The sequence below is a fragment of the Gracilinanus agilis genome, chromosome 5, assembly GCF_016433145.1.
Source record: "Gracilinanus agilis isolate LMUSP501 chromosome 5, AgileGrace, whole genome shotgun sequence".
NCBI lineage: Eukaryota > Metazoa > Chordata > Mammalia > Didelphimorphia > Didelphidae > Gracilinanus > Gracilinanus agilis.
This window is the reverse complement of record NC_058134.1, coordinates 51,888,695-51,909,026: the sequence shown is the minus strand read 5'-3', so window position 1 is coordinate 51,909,026 and position 20,332 is coordinate 51,888,695. Positions and strand designations below refer to the sequence as shown.

Genomic DNA, 20,332 nt, shown 5'->3' with positions numbered 1-20,332 from the left:
CAACCCAGGTCAATTATATGTATTATATATAATATGTATAATATTCTGGGGACCTGAGTTTGAATCCCATCTCTGACCAGTAGGATCTTGGATGAATGACTTGTACTTCCTAGGCTTCAGTTTTGTCTTCTGTGAGATAAGGTTGGACTAAGTGATCTCTCAAGTCCTTTCCAGTTCTAAGTCTATGATCCATGATTATGAATCTAGAGTCTGCTCAACTGTCAGTATCTTCCTAAATGTAGCACTTTGTTATTCAGTTGTTGCAGTCATGTCTGACTCTTTGTAACCCCATCTGTGGCAGATACACTGGTCTAGTTTGCCATTTTTTCCCCAGCTCATTTTATAGCTCAGGAAACTGAGGTAAGGGTTAACGATTTGTCCAGAGTTACACAAGGCCAGGTTTGAACTAAGGAAGGTTAGCTTTCCTGACTCCACACCCAGCACTCCATCCATTGTACCACTTAGCTGCCCCAATTCTAGCACTAATTACTAGCAAACTATTAGGAAGAAATTTAATTTTTCTGTCTCAGTTTCTTAGTCTATGTGAAGCTACTTTAGGAAAGTATTTCTTGAAGTAGAAATTGACATTGTTCAAAATATAAATCGGGCAATCATAGAAAAATGACCAAATTTTTTGATTTCCTGTGTTGCTTTGCTATTACCACAATCAGAGAGGCAAAGCCATTGTCTGAGCAGAAACATAGCAGCTACTCCCAATGACCATAACAAAGCATCAGCCCATCTACTGGCAAGCTGCCTAGGACAAAAGAAAATATCCTAAATGTTTATGAAAGGACTTTAATCTTTGCCATTTGAAAAAAAATCAGGTGCAAAGAAGTAAATGAACTTCCTGGTTTCCGGAATTTTTGAAGTCTCTAAAATGGAATTTTTCTTGGCATATCTCTTAAACACTAGTTACTCCATAAGATTTATATTTGTAGTTTGCTGTTAACAGGTGGCCATGGACACACAGGTGGTATAAGATTCCCAAACAGCCTCTCTTGGCCTGACTGTAGTAGCTCAGTCTATCAGTCACCTATCAACCTCTCCATCTACCTTTTCACATTAAAAATCTTTATTACACACTAATTCTTGGATTTAAATGTTTACCCTCATAAATATCACTTAAAGACAGAGAACTCAATAACCTAATAGATAACTTAAAACTAGTTTTAAATTAATTTAATTTTATTGTCCTTCTGGCCTAATTAGAATTCCTTTTGGAGTATGCAGACAATGGAAAATAATCCCACAACCACTGCAAACTCAGGATGAGAATCCCTCCCAGACCTATGGTAGCTATTTTACCTTATCAAAACTAGGCATTTCAGTCCTCGTTTCCATGTTGAATCTTTGAAGAGCAAGACCTGTGAAGTTCCATTGGTTGCCAAATTCAAGTTACCTGTCCCGCACTCGCCTCCTCAGTTCCAGCCTTTGGTTTCATAGTCCCATAGATCTGGAGCTGGATGGGACTTTAATCATCATGTCCAATATAGATGGTTACCTGGTACCCAGTGGCTAAGGGACTCGCCTGAGTCACTAACAAAGACAGCTTCCCTTGACCCCAGGATTAGACTGTGGAGTTGAAAAATGTATGAACTAAGTGGAAATTGTTATTAAAATGATTCTGCTGTAGAATATGAAAATACAATTTTTCCCTAGGGCTTTGAAGGAAGTATTTAAGAATCTGTTTACTAGAGGTTATCGTCATTATGATCGTCAACTGAGGAATGACATCTTAGTAATCACCACAATTATAGCTCAAAACCCTGGAGCACCAATGATAGTAAGTATTCATTAGTCTTGCAGCCTAATGTGTTGATTAACAATAGATTTGTCAATATGGCAGCCAGTCCCCTTCCTTCTTTGTCTTCCACTTCTTTTTGCACTATTCCATAGATTGTACAGTGAAATAATCTTGGGGAGATCCAGCCTTCCTTTCCTCATCTTTGCTCGTCTCCTGAATGACTTCCCCCATTAAGTTCTAGCAGTCCTTCCAATTGTCCTTCCCAGATTGCTTGTGATAGGATGCGACCTCCTCTCCTCTGTAAGGAATCCACAGCAGCTTCGTTTGTACCTCTTGTTGTCAATTAACACATGCTATAATGTAATGTAATTATTGTTTGGATTGGGATATCATCCTTTTAGACTGTAAGTTCCTTAAGGACAAGGACTATCCCTTACTCATCTTTATATTACCTGGAGCCCTAGGAACAGTTTCTTAGATGTAGTACTGCAGTCATCCAATGGAGCACCATTCAGTGGTGGCATAGGGGATAGAATTCCAGGCCTAGAATCAGGAAGGACTCATTTTCTTGAGTTCGAATCCGACCTCAGACATTTCATAGCTATGTGTCCCTGGGAAATTCACTTAAACCCATTTGCCTCAGTTTCCTCATCTGTAAAATAAGATGGAAAAGAAAATGACAAACCCCTCCAGTATCTTTGTTGAGAAAACCCCAAATGGGGTCACTAAGAGCCAGATAGGACTGAAAAACTACTGAAAACAATTCATTCAATACTTAGTTGTTGAATTAAGTTGAATCCATGAATTTTATAATTATATCAAAAGATTGCATAATAGTGAACACTTACATAGTACTTTTAAGGTTTACAGAGTACTTTACATATGTTCTTATCTAATTTAATCCTTATAACAGCCCTCTGGGGAGAGGTAGGTGCTGTTCTTACATACCCCACTGAGGAAACTGAGACTGACAGACCCAAAGGGATTTGCCCTGTCACCACCAGTATATATGAGACAGGATTTGAACCCATGTTTTTCCAGTTGCCAAGTCTAGCATTATCCCCTGGACTACGTACCCAACTCAGGCTCACACTCCCCTGATGCAGACAGAGAAACAGAAGAAACAACAGGTTACAATCCCTGTCACCTCCATAGGAAGGTGCTCCAGCAGGCTCCTGGTCCTGAACTGCATGATATCCTGTATAAAATGTGTATATGGCTCTGGGAGCCCCAAGCCAGTTTTGGACAGTTGAGCCCCATATTGGGAGTCAGAGGCCATTTATTTATAGCTTTGTATACCTCGCCCCCAACAGAATGCCTCCCTCTCATACATAGCAGGAGTTGAATAAATGCTTAATGATGGATGGATCGCTCCTTTTAACTAGAGCCTCAGTAGTTTTCCATAGATGTTTGAGATAAGAAAAGATAAACTTAACACTTAGAACTACAGCTTCCTAAAGTGGTTAGTGCCCCATGTACGTCTAGAGACTGCAGGGTAAGTATGGACTCATTCTGGCTTTGGCATGCTTCCACAGTCCTCATTGAAATTAGAGTTGAGAGTGGACAACTAGGTGGATCAGTGGATTGAGAACCAGGACTAGAGATGAGGAGGTCCTGAGTTCAAATTTGACCTCAGTCATTTCCTGGTTATGTGACAAGGGCAAGGCACTTAACCCCCCATTGCCTAACCCTTGCTGTTGTTCAGCCTTGGAGCCAATGTAGTACTGATTATAAAAGAGAAGGTAAGGGTTTAAAAAAAAAAGAAATTAGACTTGAGAGAATTCACAAAATGCTACTAGAAAAAACCAAGGCATCTGTATTCTGCCCTCAGACTAAAAAGCTATTTCATATCTTCTTCCATTCTTCAAGCGTTTGTATATTATGTAAACAATTTCTGGGGCTTTCTTATTTAAGAATTCGATAGGAGAAAAAAGGTACCAGTAATGGGACTAGTTCTTCCACTGGCAATAAATAAATAAATAAATAACTAGCAAGACTAGAACTAGCTTGAGATGAAGTTGATTTTCTACCTTCTAGTCCTACCTTGATGATATAAATATGAATAAATGGAAGGGAGTCAATCTCTCTCTAGGTCTAACACATTTTGGATTGTCAGGAAATTCTGAAATGTAGCTCATAAAATACTCATACCTTAAAGGATAGAAAAGTCTGAAAACTAAGAAATGAACATTTGAAAATGGCCTATAATCAGGGACAGCTCGGTGGCTCAGTGGATAGAGAGCCAGGCCTGGAGATGAGAAATTTGGGTTCAAATCTGGCCTCAGACACTTCCTTAGCTATGTGACTTTGGGCAATCCATTTAGCCCTTGCTTAATCCTTACTACTCTTCAGCATTGGAAACAATTAATGAAAAGAAAAGAAAAGAAAAGATGGCCAATAATGGTAGCTTCAAAAAAAAAAAAGAATCACAAGCATATTTGGCCACTTAGCTTGCATTCCCTGCTTGTAAATGGGCAGATTGTAGATAATTTAAGAAAATAAACAAAGAGGCCCTAATACATCCCTACCCAAGGGTGTTATTTCCCAGGTACTTCTATTGAAATTATAATTTAATATCCTATATGTCTTATCGCTTTGTTAGGAAAGTGGATTTACCAGAGATTTGATACTCTTTGCAACATTTAACGAAGGTAAGACCTTAATTGTTTTCAATTATTTATTGTAATGTCAATGCTTTGTGTCTGTGCCTAGTTCTATAACCTGATTATGATTACTTTGACATGATTCAGTTTGTAATGTTGCTATAATTTTGTTTTCAGTTAAAAGTAAGGATCCTTTGGTGAAAGGACTTAAACTTTCTAATAGCTATGAAGACTTTGAGCTGAAGAAATTGCTGTTTAACGTAATTGTGATTTTATGTAGAGATTTACCAACTGTACAGGTAAGGAGACAAACAAGCAAATGAGGAAAATATGCATGAACATTGTTTAGCTTTATTTTAGTCTAGAGCTCTATCCCATGCTCCATTGTCATTTCTGCCTTTGTATCTTAAGTAGTAAATGCTTAACAAATGCTTCTTGATGATGGGGAAGCTACATGACATAGTGGATAGAATGCCAGGCCTAGAGTGGGCAAGTTATTTAACTCTGTTTGCATAAGGGAAAACACAAAAACACATACAGATGCTTCTTTTTTTTTTTAATTTAAATTCATACACTCCACCTTAGTAACAATTCTAAGACAGAAGAGCAATTAGAGTTTAATGACTTGCCCAGGTTATCCATAGCTAGGAAGTATCTAAGGTTAGATTTGAACCCAGGTCCTTCTGATGCCAGGCCTGGCACTCCAGCTGCCCCCAGAACAAATGTTTCTTGATGGACTAATTTTTTTTTTAAACCCTTAACTTCTGTGTATTGGCTCCTTGGTGGTAGAAGAGTGGTAAGGGTGGGCAATGGGGGTCAAGTGACTTGCCCAGAGTCACACAGCTGAGAAGTGTCTGAGGCCGGATTTGAACCTAGGACCTCCCGTCTCTAGGCCTGGCTCTCAATCCACTGAGCTACCCAGCTGCCCCCACTAATTTTTTTTTTTTAACCAGAGCAAAACTGACTTAAATTCAGCTTTTAAAAATTTTTCCCAGCTTCTCTGCTCATAAGAAATGTTGGACCACATAAACTAAGGAAAGAAGAAAAACCGAGACCTTGATGAGTCCATAAATAGTTCTGAGGGTTCCATTTAGCCAGGTGGTCAGGCCGGTTTACTCATCTCTGTCTGACAGTGTTGCAGAGAGTGCTCTAGGGATGGCGTCTCACAAGCCAGGAGGACGTGGCCAGCTCTGAATGTATTGAAAATCTTAGACCAAAAGTTTATTTTTACCCCTTCTTTCTTCTTTTTTTTTTTTGTCCCAATGGCCCCTCTTCCCAACTGGACGAAGCCCATCCTGGTTCGGAGGTCGGGGTGCTGTTGCTCTCTGCTCAGCCTCCCCACATTTATCAGTGACCTTGTAAACTTCCCTCGCGCTGCCTCTTGGCCTTCAGAGTTCCACCCCGAACATTCCATCTCAGCTGTTTTCTTTGAACTCCCCAGGGTACTTCAAGTACAAATGCTCTATATTTCGGTACAAACCTTGGACCATGTTTTCTTTTCTGTTTCAAATATTTTTCTTAACCGCAGACTCCTAATCATTTGGCAAGAGAGCCATTTTTCCCTGCATATTTTCAACCTTTAAAAATATTTGGATAAAAAGCTTTTGGAATTGGACAACATTTACAGGATGGTACCTAAACTGTGAAAACTTTGAATCATGCTTAGTCCACATCTAAAACCTCCTCAAATGCCTGGGATACCCTTTACACATACAAAATGAAAAACAGTGGAAATACCACATTTTAAAACAAATTTTGGCTCTTTCATATCCTAAATTTCTTTATTGTAGACAAGGTATAAAAATAACCAGAATTGTCTAGAATAGTTCCAGTTTCAATGGGGAAAATAAAGCATACATTTAACAAGACCTTTTGAAATCAGTATCCTTTGTCAGACTGTAAGTCTCAATTTTGATTAAGAAAAGATGATCACTATAGATGAAGAAAATTTGTATTATATGTGTATATATAGTCATATTTAAAATAATGTTTTTAACAGATAAATCAGAATGTATATATTCAAATGAGCATCTCCTTCAAAATAATCATTATGGGAGACGGTATAAGTATACCAAAAAGTGGGCGGCTAGGTTGCTTATTGGATAGAGAATCAGGCCTAGGGAAGAGAGATCCTTAATTTAGATATTTCCTAGCTGTATGACCCTGAGCAAGTCACTTAACTAGCTGCCTAGTCCTTACCATTCTTCTGCCTTCGAATAGAATACTTAGTATTAATTAAAAGACAGTAGGTAAGAGTTTTTAAAAAAATTTAAATGAGTAAAGCAACAATTACTGGAAATGGTTTTGGAGTTCCTATTTGGAATTATCTTCAAAGCCTACTTCCCGCTTTTTAAAAATCCCTTACCTTCTGTCTTAGTATCATTTCTAAGACAAGAAAGTGGCAAGGGCTAGGCAGTGGAGGTTAGGTGACTTGTCCAGGGTCACACAGCTAAGAAGTGTCTGAAACCCGATTTGAAGTCAGGTCCTCTTGACTCCTGGCCTAGATTTCTATCCACTGTGCTATCTAGCTACCCCTGCATCATATTATTCTAAATATCCTGAGAAATGGTAAATGTTTGCACCTTCAAGGTAAATTTGAATTTCTGAAGTAGCTAAAAGGCATTCAAATCTAAGTCTTTTATATTCATAATTAAACTTGGGAGTCAAAAAGTAAGTGTGACTAAAAAGTAATTAGCCTTTCTTCTTGGCACAGAAAGTGTCCCTTTTGGCAGTGTTATTGAAATGGGTATATCCATTCAGGTATATATATATATTTTTAACCTTTCCCTTCTTTCCTAAGAAATACAATACTGTATGTTGGTTCCAAGGCAGAAGAGCGGTAAGGGCTGGGCAATGGGGTTAAGTGACTTGCCCAGGGTCACCCAGCTAGGAAGTGTCTGAGGCCAGATATGAATTCAGGACCTCCTGTCTGTAGGCCTGGCTTTTTATCCACTGAGCCACCCAGCTGCCCCCTCTGATGATGTCACATTAACTATCACATCGCTTTATGATAACACTTCCAGTGAGTACTATGATTTTCAAAATTGGTCAGAGCACACAACATCAGACATGGCCTCATTTTTTTTTTTTTTTAGATTTTTTTTTTTTTAATTTTAAACCCTTAACTTCTGTGTATTGACTTATAGGTGGAAGATTGGTAAGGGTAGGCAATGGGGGTCAAGTGACTTGCCCAGGGTCACACAGCTGGGAAGTGTCTGAGGCCGGATTTGAACCTAGGACCTCCTGTCTCTAGGCCTGGCTCTCAATCTACTGAGCTACCCAGCTGCCCCTATGGCCTCATTTTTAACATGTTACAAATTCATTTTGATGACCTTTCCTGAATTTATTCTTCCAACTGATTTGTTACTTATGGGGCAGACAAAAATGTATGTGGCCATCAGAGACTGCACCAATATCTCTTTGATTCATTTGGTTACATACAATTTTTGTTTCAGGATAAACTAAAAAAGAAATGGTTTATAGTCATTTTGGTTTGTGTATCTATACCAGAGGGATTTTGAAAGCAGTTTTCCAAAAAAACACACACAGAGAAAAATAAAGACTAATGGGAAGTAGAAGGAAAAAAAGGATCCTCTTCTCCAAAAATAATGCCTTTAAACTTGTATGAATCTTGCTTTTTTTTTTATCATAGATACTAATTGAAGGTAAAACTGTGGAAGCTTTGTTTACATATGTTAAAAAAATTGAAAGACACAAAGTAATTGAATGGTCAGCTGCCCAACTCGAGGAATTACAACTCCACGCTATTGCCACCTTGGCCTCAGTGGCCCCTTTGTTGATAGACGACTACCTGTCCTGCAATGGCAATTCTCGAATTCTGATGTTCTTAGAGTGGTGTGTAAACGAAGGTGAGTGGACTGGGGAAAGGCCCGACCATTGCCTCCTCTTCTTAGAGCAAGAGTAGGACTGAGCTTTGCCACGCACAATATAGGAGATGGAACACGATTGATTCAGATGAATGCGTTGGTGACAATAGATCCTATGCTCTCAGAGCTGGGAGGAAGTGTAAGAATTCTAGCAAGAGCTCCCCATTTTAAAGACGAGGCACCTGAGGCTCAGAGAAAGATGAAGGAAGTTACTCCGTATCACACAGAAAGTCACTGGTCCAGCTGGAAAGAGAATCCAGGACCCTGACCGGGTAGGACAGGGCTTTTCCCAGGCTGCAGCACTGTCTCTTAAATAGGTAAACAACACATTTATTTTCCTTTGCTTTTATCTTTTTAAGCATCTTTTTTAAATGATTCAAAACTCAGGCCTGGAGATAGGAGGTCCTGGATTCTAATCTGGCCTCAGATACTTCCTAGCTGTGTGATTCTGGAGAAGTCACTTAACCCTCATTGCCCAGTCCTTACTGCTCTTCTGCACACAGTATTGAGTCTAAGACAGAAGGGAAGGGTTAAAGAAAAAAAATGATCAAAAAGATAGGCTTGTCTCATTTTAAGACAAAAGGATTAACCGATGGACAACCTACAAAGAAAAAAATACTGGTTTCCTAAAGATTACTCTGCAGTACTGATTCTAAGATAGCAGGTTTTTTTTAATTATTCAGAACTCAAAAATTAGGGGAAGCCAGGTGGCTCAGTGCATAGGGCACCAGACCTGGAGACAGAAAGACCTGGGGTCAAATATGGCCTCAGACATTTCCTAGCTATATGACTCTGGTCAAGTCACTCACCCATATTTGCCTAGCCTTTGCCCTTCTGTCTTAGAGTTATTACTAAGTCAGAAAGTAAAGAGTTAAGAAATTTTTTTTAGATAAAATTCAAAGATTAGACCAGAAATGGACAAATATCTGCATCATAATTGCAGACGATACAAATGAATTAAAGTAAATGATAACAGCTTCATGAATTTTAAATATTAAACATATCTAATTTAATTATTACACCTAATCTAGAAGTAATACTAAATACTGGCTATTGTTCTATATCATAGCCTGGTGAACTGAAGACATTTGCGTATATTAGATACTAGTGCTCACCTTTTTCCTTCAGGTTGATGTGTTTTTACAAATGAGATTATCGTTGACTTGAATTTTGGCATTGTCTTTTGGGGAAAATTACATTAGGTATGGCCTGATCAACAGAAATTTAAGAGGGAAAAAAATATCCTGATAAACTGTCAGACTTGATATTTTGGGAGAGAACAGGAATGACAGAAAAAAAGAATAGCAAGAGAGCAGAGTCAATGTAATCAAGGATGAAACTGGTAACAGAAGAGAAAATAACTTGGAACAGAGATAGAAATATTATGCAGAGTCTTGGATGTATAAGTACTAGAGGCTAGAATAAAGAAAATAAAGCAAACTTAACATTTTAATCTGGAGAAACCTTTGACTTCTTTCAAAAAATCCTAGAACACATTATTTCTCAAATTATTTTATTTTGTTAAATATTTCCCAATTATATGTAAAAAAAATCTTTTAAACAATCTTTTATTTTAAAATGTTGAGTTCCAAATTCTCTCCTTTCTTCTCTCCCCTCCCCACTTCTTGAGAAGGCAAGCAAATTGAGATCTTTTATACATGGGAATAATTCAAAGCATATTTCCATATTAACCATGTTGCAAAAGAAAGCACGAACAAAATAAAATAATAAAAATAAAGTTTTAAAAGGTATGCTTTGTATGATTTTTTTTTACTTGCATTCATTTGGAGGTTTTGGTTCTATATGATGATTCTCTTGCAAAAATGAACAATATGGAAAAATGCTTTGCATGATGATACATGTATAACCCAGATCAAATTGCTTGCCAGCTCTGGAAAGGGCAGAGGGAAAGGAGGGAGGGAGATGATTCGTATATATAACTTTGGAAAACTTATATGGAAATTTGTTATTACATATCATCGGTAAAAATAAAACTTCTTTATAACAAAAAAATTAAGTTAATGGGATAGCTAGGTATCTCTGTGATTAGAGAACCAGACCTGGAGAAGGGAAGTCCTGGGTTCCAATGTGGCCTTAGATAGACACATCCTAGCTGTGGGACCATGGGCAAATCACTTAACCTTCATTGCCTAGCTGCTCTTCTGCCTTGCAACCCATACTTAATTTTGATTCTAAGAGAGAAGGTAAGGGTTAAAAAAAAATGTAAATGGCAGAGCACATCAGCTACTATAACATCTTGTGATTCCATTTAGAGGCTGTTTGTTACTATCCAGTAGAGCCACCTAATTTCATTAAACTTCCACGTAATTTATAATGTGTAAATCTCTGGCATTATAAAATGTTCTATGTGTCAAGTATTCGTTTTTAGCTTCAAGCACACAGCTCTTTTTCACACAGCTTTTTTTTTTTCACAGAATGCTTGCTACGCAGCAAAATGAAATTTTTGTTCTTCTGTCTTCCTAGAAACCTTCTTTAGCCAAGGCAACAGTTTCCATGGCACGGGTGGCCGTGGCAACAAATTTGCCCAATTACGCTACACTTTGAGACTTCTGAGAGCCATGGTGTCCCTCAGTAACGAAATCGTAAACCAGGATCTCTTTAATCAGGGAGCAATTAAGCAACTGATAGGTAAGGTATGACTTATGATAGCTATTAATGAAAATTATAAAAATATGTGGAACGTCATACTACATTATAAACACATACACACACACAGATCCAGCTGGTATTTTTGCTTCGATAGCTAGAAAGCTTGTCTGATTCCCTGCTGTATTTGGCGTCTCTTTATGAACAATAGAGAATCCATACTGCAGTAAGTTACAGAAGCTAATAATTATCAATTTTCTTTAAATTACTTCAAGTCACAACATATTTGAATATGTATAAATAAATTTAGGGTCATTTATCTCATTTGTTTGTTGACATTTTTAGAGTCTATTCTAGTTAAGTCCTATTTTTCTGGCAATACAACTGCTGCCTCTAACTGTGCTATTTAGTCTTTTGTTTTCTTTTGCTAATTGAGAAAATCTATGTTTTCCCAAGCCATAGGGCATCTCTGAAAGCTCATCTGTTAGCATGAGGTGGATCCAGAATTGGTTTACCCCAGAATGGCAATTAATGGATTCATGTCAGTATGGATCAAAGTCTCTAATACAGTGTCCCCGGATTCTTTGTTTAACCTGTTATCTCTCATGTTTTGGACACTGTGTTCTTTTAGTGTAACCTAAGCTCAGCACCCTGGTGATCGTGGTGGTGGAGAAAGGCAGCCTGCCATAGAAATTGAGAGAGCTAGCTTCAGAAATAACTCTTCAATTCCTATCTCTAACACATACCATCTGAGGGACCCTTTGTTCTCTCTCAGCCAAGCCTGTGCTGGCCAGGCCAGTGATTCATGCTCTAGATTTAAAATGCACTTTGGGATCAGAAAAATGCAATAAAAGCCCTTTTTACTGAGAAACATGTAGGAAAAGAACACGATTTTCAACTTACCTTCATTGTTACCAGGTTGAAAACTCACAAAGCCATTCTCTAGAGGCAGTAACTTCTACTCAGGTGTAACTTCTGACCCCATCCCTTCCCAGCAACTCTACTGGGCCTCTCTCAGTTATATTCCAGGTGGCAAAGAAGCCAGACACACCCCTGCCTTATAGGACCAAACCAATTTACCTGCACCTAGAACCATCTAGAACCAGCAGTAGATAATGGGCTAAGTTAAGCCACCCAAGAAAAAGCTTAAGGGTTCCAGAGGGAAAGGAAAAGGAGGAAGAGGCAGCCTGGTGTGGTGGGAAAGTCAACATGACTCCACTTGCCACCTCATAGCATGGTCGAGACTGGCTGCTCCTCTGCAGAGAAGGTTCCAACTCACCCTAACTAGTGCCTCCCCAATAAGCACAGATCCTGCTACACTCTAGACAAGGCCCCTAGGCAACCCCAAGATCAAAGAAGGAAGTGATCTGTATTGATCACTCCTCACTGGACATTCATAAACTGTTGAATTCATAGTTTTGGTTCCCCCACCCTAAATAAATACAACATAAAAGCTCCCATTGGCTTTTTATCCAAGTCAGTTGAGTCAAAATGATGTAGAACAATTGCATTTGAACATTTTGATCAACTGACTGGGCTAAGAGCATAAATGGGAACACCTATCATATTTCTGGATGACACCAAGTTGGGTCCCATACTACAGGATGGATAACAGAATTGGAATCCATAAGGATCTCACCAGGATATAACTATGACTTAAAGCAAATAAGTCCCACCTAATGATTTTAGAAAATCAGCTGCACAAATGAAGATTAGGGGAGGCATGGCCAGCCAACAGAATCATAGGGTCCTAGACTTAGCACTAGAAGGTACCTTGGAACTTTTCTAGTCCAACCACTTCATTTTATAAAACATGAGAGTAAGAGAACTTAAGTGACTTGTTCAAGGTCATTGATGATAAGAAACAGCTAAGTTCTGGACCTATTTGGTTCTTGGGCAAACCAGAATTCATTCTGCTGTCTCACATTACCTCAAAGCTCATTGAAAAAGCCTTAACCTTAATGTGAGTCTGTCATGGCATGGCAGCCCCCAGAATGTTAATTTTTTAAACATTGAGTTTGAAGTTCCATTAGGCTTGAGCAGGTCAGATTTTACTTAAAGTGTTATTTTCAGTTCTGGGGAGTATATCTTAGGAATGAGACGCTTGACAAGCTAGAGCAAAGGTTTTTAACCTGGGGTTAAACCTATTATTTTGCTAACCCTCTTCATATAATTGGTTTCATTTGTATTCCTGTAATTTATGCATTTAAAAACATTCTGAAAGGAGGTCCATGGGTTTCACCAGACTGCCCAAAGGAGTCCATGACACACACAGAAAGATTTATGAGTCCTTGAGCTAGAGCAAATAAAGAGGACAGCAGGTATTGATTGGTGGGGTTGAAGCTGAGCTATGTGAGGATCAGTTCAGTCAATGATTCATCACCAACCATTAAGTAAGTAACTGCTGGAAATGTTTAGCCTGGAAAAGAGAAGCACATGAAATCTGGATTCCCAGGTTTGAGAATAGAAGGATATCAGAAGATCCTGTAGAAGGAGAGTCAAAATCATTTTGCCTATTCACAAAAGAGTGAAGGACAAAAGCTGCTGACTTGAATTTGGTAGAAAAAGAATTTCCCAACAATTAGAACTACCCAGAAGCAGAATGAGATGTCTTAGAAGGGGAACATCTTTCTCATTACATGATTTAGTTTCATGATTTAAAGGAGCAGAAAACCTCATGTTCTAACCTCATGTGTTTATTATATGGACATATATATAAGAAGGCTAGAAGAAGACATGTGTTCTCTTCTGTCTCCAGGTCCCTGACTTTCTCTAGGCCGGTGAAATCAACTGCTCCCAAGAAGTCAGCTCTGTCCAGACAGTAACCTGACCACTAAATGACCTGTAGATGTTAGGGGCTAGGCAGTTTTATCCTAGGGTAGACAAAGGGAACTGAATCTTCCAATCTAAGTGAAAGAAGTTCCATCCAATTTTGAATACCCCACCAATAAGGTCAGATAAAGCTAACTACATGGGATTACTAGAACTCCTTTGGAGTAAGAAGTTGTACTCTTGCATGTTTATCAATCCCACTACTATCTTGTATCATCTGGCTAAGGAGGCCTGATCCAAATGGTTTACAGAAAAATTTCACATAGGTACTAGATCACTACTCATCTGGAAGGTTACAGATAATATTCTTGCTCAGGCACAGGTGGTACCAGCTGAAGTCTGAAGCCCTTCTCAACGGAATAATTCTGTGAGTAGACCACTTAGATAGAAGCAAAGTAAAGGAATAGTCAACAATAAAGTTAGAAAGGTGGGCTGAACTTTTATCTAGAAGAGACAAATAGAAACTACGCACTGAAGTATTCTTGCTACATAGCTCCCAAAGTTGGCAGCTCTGTTCCAAATAATTCAGAAGGGACCATTTGTTCATTTTGTCCATTACTTTAGCTGATATCAAATTTTAAAAGCTTCAGACTGGGGGCAGCTGGGTAGCTCAGTGGATTGAGAGTCAGGCCTAGAGATGGGAGGTCCTAGGTTCAAATCTGACCTCACACACTTCCTAGCTGTGTGATCCTGGGCAAGTCACTTGACCCCCATTGCCTACCCTTACCACTCTTCTGCCTTGGAGCCAATACACAGTATTGACTCCAAGATGGAAGGTAAGGGTTTAAAAAAAAAAAAGCTTCAGACTCAGGAAGTGTGTTAATCAAATAATGATCTTCTTATTCTGTGTTAATTCAAGTAGCATCTAAAGATTTCAACTTTAAAATTCTTATTTTACCAGGAATCTTAACAAGTGCAGTATACACATTTAAGGAAGAGGCCATTGTTTTGGAAATTAAGTCAGATATATTACTTATCTTGTCTTGCATTTGTGAAAATCACATTCATAGGAAGGTATGTATTCCCCTGAGTTAATAAACTATGTGTTATATGGCTCCATAACTCTTGATGACCTAAAGTAATGGAGAACATTCAGGAGTTTGCTCACATTCCCAGAGAAGTGTGAATCCTAAAGCCTAGAGAAACAAAGGGTCATAGAGCTCTGACAGAAATTCCTTTTCTCAGATGACAAACAGTTGTAATCTATTAAAAAAACAACAGTATAAAGACAACTGAAGTGAGAAATAGTAGAAAGTGACAGATTACAAAGTGAATGGTATGGGGAGAGGCAGCCTTATGGCCAGCAGATAATCTATGCTACAGGAAATCTATCAATAATCCAAGATTGTTTGTACCATCATATATGTATTTTTAAAAAAGCAAAAAGCCCCCAGGATTGTAGAATTTAAGTCTTAGTAGTCAATTGTACTCAGCAAATGAATAGACATGAGGCCTCTATGTCTATAAGGGGAGAAAGGAGGAAAAGAACAAGACCAAAAAGGAATTAAATGTTTTGTTCCAGAAACATTATCATGGTTAGTCCCATCATTTGAAGTTATTAATTTGAAAGAACTAGTGACAGTATCTATGACTGAATAGGTACAAATTGTTTAAATCAACCTTGGGCGGGGTACAAAAACAGGCTGAGGAAAAATAATGAACAAAATATGTTAATTTTAAAAGTTAACTTTTACTTAAGGATTACTTACAATTTTTAATTGATATATAACAATATAAAGATGTCATTTTATATGTAACAATTTATAATAAAATTATCATTACAATTTAAGAATTAACTTACTAATTAAGATTTTAATAAACCTTTCATAAACAGGAAGCATTTGGAACTGAAGGAGTGGATATAATTCTTCATTTAATGAAAGTAGACCCTAAAAAGTTTCAGAGTGGATTAGGTCATAATCGACTTCTTTTTAGTACATTGGACTGCTTGTGGTAAGTATTTTGCAGTAACTATGGCTAGATCTTGTAAAATAATAGAGGTAGAAATGATCCCTAGTCAATTCTTGTATGTTTAAACCATGCCAGAAAGATGACGCTTCCACATTTCTTTAAAATCCCTAAGAACTAAGACCTTCTTCCTTAAGCTTATGGTAAAGCAGTTTAGTCTCTCAATCTTAATTTCAAAAAAATTCTTTCCGTCTCTACCCTAACTCCCCCTTACATCATTTAAGCACATCCCAGGAGAAACAAAGCCATTTGCCATTAGTCATACAGTTGCCTTCACATACTCCAATGTCTGGAAAGGCCATTTTCAGGCTTCTCTTTAGGAGACTAAAGAAATTCCTTTAACCTCTCTTCATAAGTGCTATTTCCATACCATTTTAATATTTTTCATCCTCTTAAACAACCTCATCCATCGCTTCTCTAAACAGCAATTTGCTAGGTGGAGAAAATAACTTAGTACTTATTATTTTAGGACTTCATACTTCCTTTTTTTGATTCTTTCTTCAATGCAGTAAATTCACATGAGCTATATGGCAATGCACTACACATGCTAAACTAATTCTCATTACACCCTTCCAAAGACACTGTCTCCAGGAATTTGTAGGTCTGCTGAACTCATTTACAGATATATGTGGGCAAGAGGCAGGGCTGCCAACGATCCTTTAGTGGTAGAGAAGAAAGAACACATGGATTCTTTGAGAGCAGATCCTAATCCTCTAAATGTTGTCTCTCCCAGAACCTATCATAGTGCTCTGTGCAGAATTGTGCTTAATGAGTGTTTGTTATATTTTGTTGGTGAACCAAGTTTCTATCTAGGATTTCCTGAATAGAATTAAGGAATACAAACCTTGTCTTTGGCTTACAGTCTTTTCAACTTATTCTGCATGAAGAACATCATGGTTCTGTCCTGTAGATACAGAATACAGAGGTTATACTATCTTTTTTTTTAAATTTTTATTTAATTAATTTATTTAGAATATTTTTCCATGGTTATATGATTCATGTTCTTTCCCTTCCCTCTTCCTACCTCCCTCCTATAGCCAACACACAATTCCATTGGGTTTTACATGTGTCATTGATCAAGACCCATTTCCAAATTATTAATATTGGCATTAGGGTGATCACTTAAAGTCTACGTCCCCAGTCATATCCCCATCTACCCATGTGATCAAGCAGTTGTTTTTCTTCTCTGCTTCTGCTCCCACAGTTCTTTCTCTGGATGTGAATAGCATTCTTTCTCATAAGTCCCTCAGAATTGTCCTGGGTCATTGCATTGCTGCTAGTACAGAAGTCCACTACAATCAATTGTGCCACAGTGTATCAGTCTCTGTGAACAATGTTCTCCTGGTTCTGCTCCTTTCACTCTGCATCAGTTCCTGGAGGTCTTTCTAGTTTACATGGAATTTCTCCAGTTCATTATTTCTTTTAGCACAATATTATTCCATTACCAACAGATACCACCATTTGTTCAGCCATTCCCCAATCAAAGAGCATCCCCTCATTTTCCAATTTTTTGCCACTACAAAGAGAGCAGCTATAAATATTTTTGTACAAGTCTTTTTCCTTATGATCTCTTTGGGGTACAAACTCAGCAGTGGTATGGATCAAAGGGTAGACAGTCTTTTAGTGCCCTTTGAGCATAGTTCCAAATTGCCATCCAGAATGGTTGGATCAATTCACAACTCCACCAGCAATACATTAATGTCCCAATTTTGCCACATCCCCTCCAACATTTATTACTTACCTTTGCTGTCATGTTAGCTAATCTGCTAGGTATGAGGTGGTACCTCAGAGTTGTTTTGATTTGCATTTCTCTAATTTTTAGGAATTTAGAACATTTTTTCATGTGCTTATTGATAGTTTTGATTTTGTTATCTGAAAATTGCCTATTCGTATCCCTTGCCCATTTATCAATTGGGAATGGCTTGATTTTTTGTACAATTGATTTATCTCCTTATAAATTTGAGTAATTACAGGCCTAGAAACGTGAGGTCCTAGGTTCAAATCTGGCCTAAGCAAGTCACTTGACCCCCCATTGCCTACCCTTACCACTCTTCTGCCTTGGAGCCAATACACAGTATTGACTCCAAGACGGAAGGAAAGGGTTTTAAAAACAAACAAACAAATAAATAAATTTGAGTAACTAGACCTACGTCAGAGTTTTTTGTTATAAAGATTTTCCCCCCGATTTGTTGCTTCCCTTCTAATTTTGGTTGCATTGGTTTTGTTTGTACAAAAACTTTTTAATTTAATGTAATCAAAATTATTTATTTTACATTTTGTAATTTTTTCTAACTCTTGCTTGATCTTAAAATCTTTCCTTTCCCAAAGATCTGACAAATATACTATTCTGTGTTCACCTAATTTACTTAGAGTTTCCTTCTTTATATTCAAGTCATTCACCCATTCTGAATTTATCTTGGTGTAGGGTGTGAGATGTTGATCTAAACCTAATCTCCTCCATACTGTTTTCCAATTCTCCCAGCAGTTTTTGCCAAATAGTGGGTTTTTGTCCCAAAAGCTGGGCTCTTTGGGTTTACTGTACACTGTCTTGCTCAGATCATTTACCCCAAGTCTATTCTACTGATCCTCCCTTCTGTCTCTTAGCCAGTACCATATTGTTTTGATGACCACTGCTTTATGATACAGTTTAAGATCTGGTACTACTAGACCCCCACCTCCTTCACAATTTTTTTTCATTATTTCCTTTGTTATTCTTGATCTTATGTCCTTCCAAATGAACTTTGTTATAGTTTTTCTAATTCAGTAAAGAAGTTTCTTGGTAGTTTGATAGGTATGGCACTAAATAGGTAAATTAATTTGGGTAGAATGGTCATTTTTATTATGTTAGCTCATCCTACCCATGAGCAATCAATGTTTTTCCAGTTGTTTAGATCTAGTTTTAATTGTGTGGAAAGTGTTTTGTAGTTGTGTTCGTATAATTCCTGTGTTTGTCTCAGCAGATAAATTCCTAAGTATTTTATATTGTCTAGGTTGATTTTAAATGGAATTTCTCTTTCTAACTCTTGCTGCCAGGATGTGTTGGAAGGTTATACTATCTTCACAGAGGGGTAAAGGTTAGTTTGACCTACAAAGATGGAGTGCCTTTTCCTGTCCTTTTTCTGACTTCCAAGAAAATGTATTAAAAGTCCAGGACACTGAGCAGCTCACCACCAACCCTAGAGACAGGAGGTCCTGGGCTCAGATCTGCCTTAGACACTAAGCTGTGTGACCCCGGGCAAGTCACTTATCCCCAATTGTCTAGCCCTGACCACTCTTTTCTTTGGAACTTAATATCTTTCTTAAGACAAAAGGTAAGGGTTTAAAAAAAAATCTAGGATACTATCAGAACAACTACCTACCTTGCCCCATAGATTCATTATAAGATGTATCTTTTTTACAACCTTTTGAAACAAAAACAGGCATTTTTTTAAACTAATAGGTACATAATTATGTTCTTCCAATGAATTGTGACAGTGAGACCAGGCTTACCTTTTATGTGTCTGCAGTCATTATGATTAATGTATCTTGAGGAAGGTAAATATTAATTTTTAAAGATAAATATACTTATCATTTTAATACATTAAAAACACTGTGTATCACCTACATCCACATTTTATTTTTATATTTTGAGAACATAAACTCTTTGGCTTAAGAGAATGACTTAAATTTCTTTTGGAATACCTATTAAATTAACAAAATATACCATAAATTATGTTTGTGTCTATTTAGGTGCTGCATTTTGGGATGTTATACCTTAGAAGACTATTTTCTTGAAAAAGAAGGCATTTTTCTACTTTTGGATCTGTTAGCTGTACGTATTACAATAATAATAATAAAAACTAAAATTTATATAGTACTTAATGTTTCAGGCACTGTGCTCAATGCTTTACACTTATCTCATTTGATCCTCACAAAAACCTTGGGAGGTAGGACTTATTATTATCCCCTTTTTTTCAGATGAGGAGACTGAGGTAAACCAGCCTAAGATAACAGCTAGTAAATGAAAGAAATCAAATATGAACTCAGATCTGCCTGACTACAGACCTGGCTTTCTATCCACTGCCCCTCCCAAATGTACGAAGTATAAAACAAAAAAATGTATCTAGATATTCTCTAAAAGCTCATGGGCTTTTTTTCTTCCAAGATATGAAATTTTTAAGGACTGAATTGTACTTGGAAAAAACTACTTCAGAGCCAAATCCATTTTGTATGACTATTACGTGCTGTGATTCAGTAATCCTTTGTTTGAAAATGAATAGAAGGAGTAGGGAGAAGCACCCCACAGAAAAGAGAGCTGTGCATTAGCCGTGGCAGTGAATTCGGAGACGCCCATTGGCCCAAGAATGATTTCCCACCAGCCTCATGGCTGCTTTTATTTGATGAAGATGAAATGGGAATCTAAAATCTGCCTTAACTGTTTCCACTACCGTTAGAATTTCATGGAACACAAATTCCTTTCTTATATGCCAGTTTGAGTAATGGGTTTTACAAAATATAAATATAAATTTCGGGGAGATATGTCTATTTTGAATACATTTTAAAACTGACCAAGTAATTTCCATTTTTCTTCTGTTGAAAAACTAGTATGAAGAGGATATAATTATTAATTATATGCAGAGAGTGTCAATATTGTTATTATTTGGCTTAAAGAATTTCATTTTTTAAATCCTTACCTTTTCTCTTAGAAT

At 37.5% G+C, this 20,332-nt stretch overlaps 1 protein-coding gene across 1 annotated transcript in view; it reads left to right on the top strand.

Annotated features, from left to right (window-relative positions):
- CFAP69 (cilia and flagella associated protein 69) overlaps positions 1–20,332 on the top strand; it is a 71,480-nt gene that overhangs the window by 36,648 nt on the left and 14,500 nt on the right. Inside the window, 8 exon segments of the mRNA XM_044678915.1 lie at positions 1,663–1,786; positions 4,350–4,398; positions 4,528–4,649; positions 8,003–8,219; positions 10,722–10,886; positions 14,578–14,690; positions 15,511–15,629; positions 19,374–19,455. Coding sequence (XP_044534850.1) covers positions 1,663–1,786; positions 4,350–4,398; positions 4,528–4,649; positions 8,003–8,219; positions 10,722–10,886; positions 14,578–14,690; positions 15,511–15,629; positions 19,374–19,455 — 991 coding nt within the window.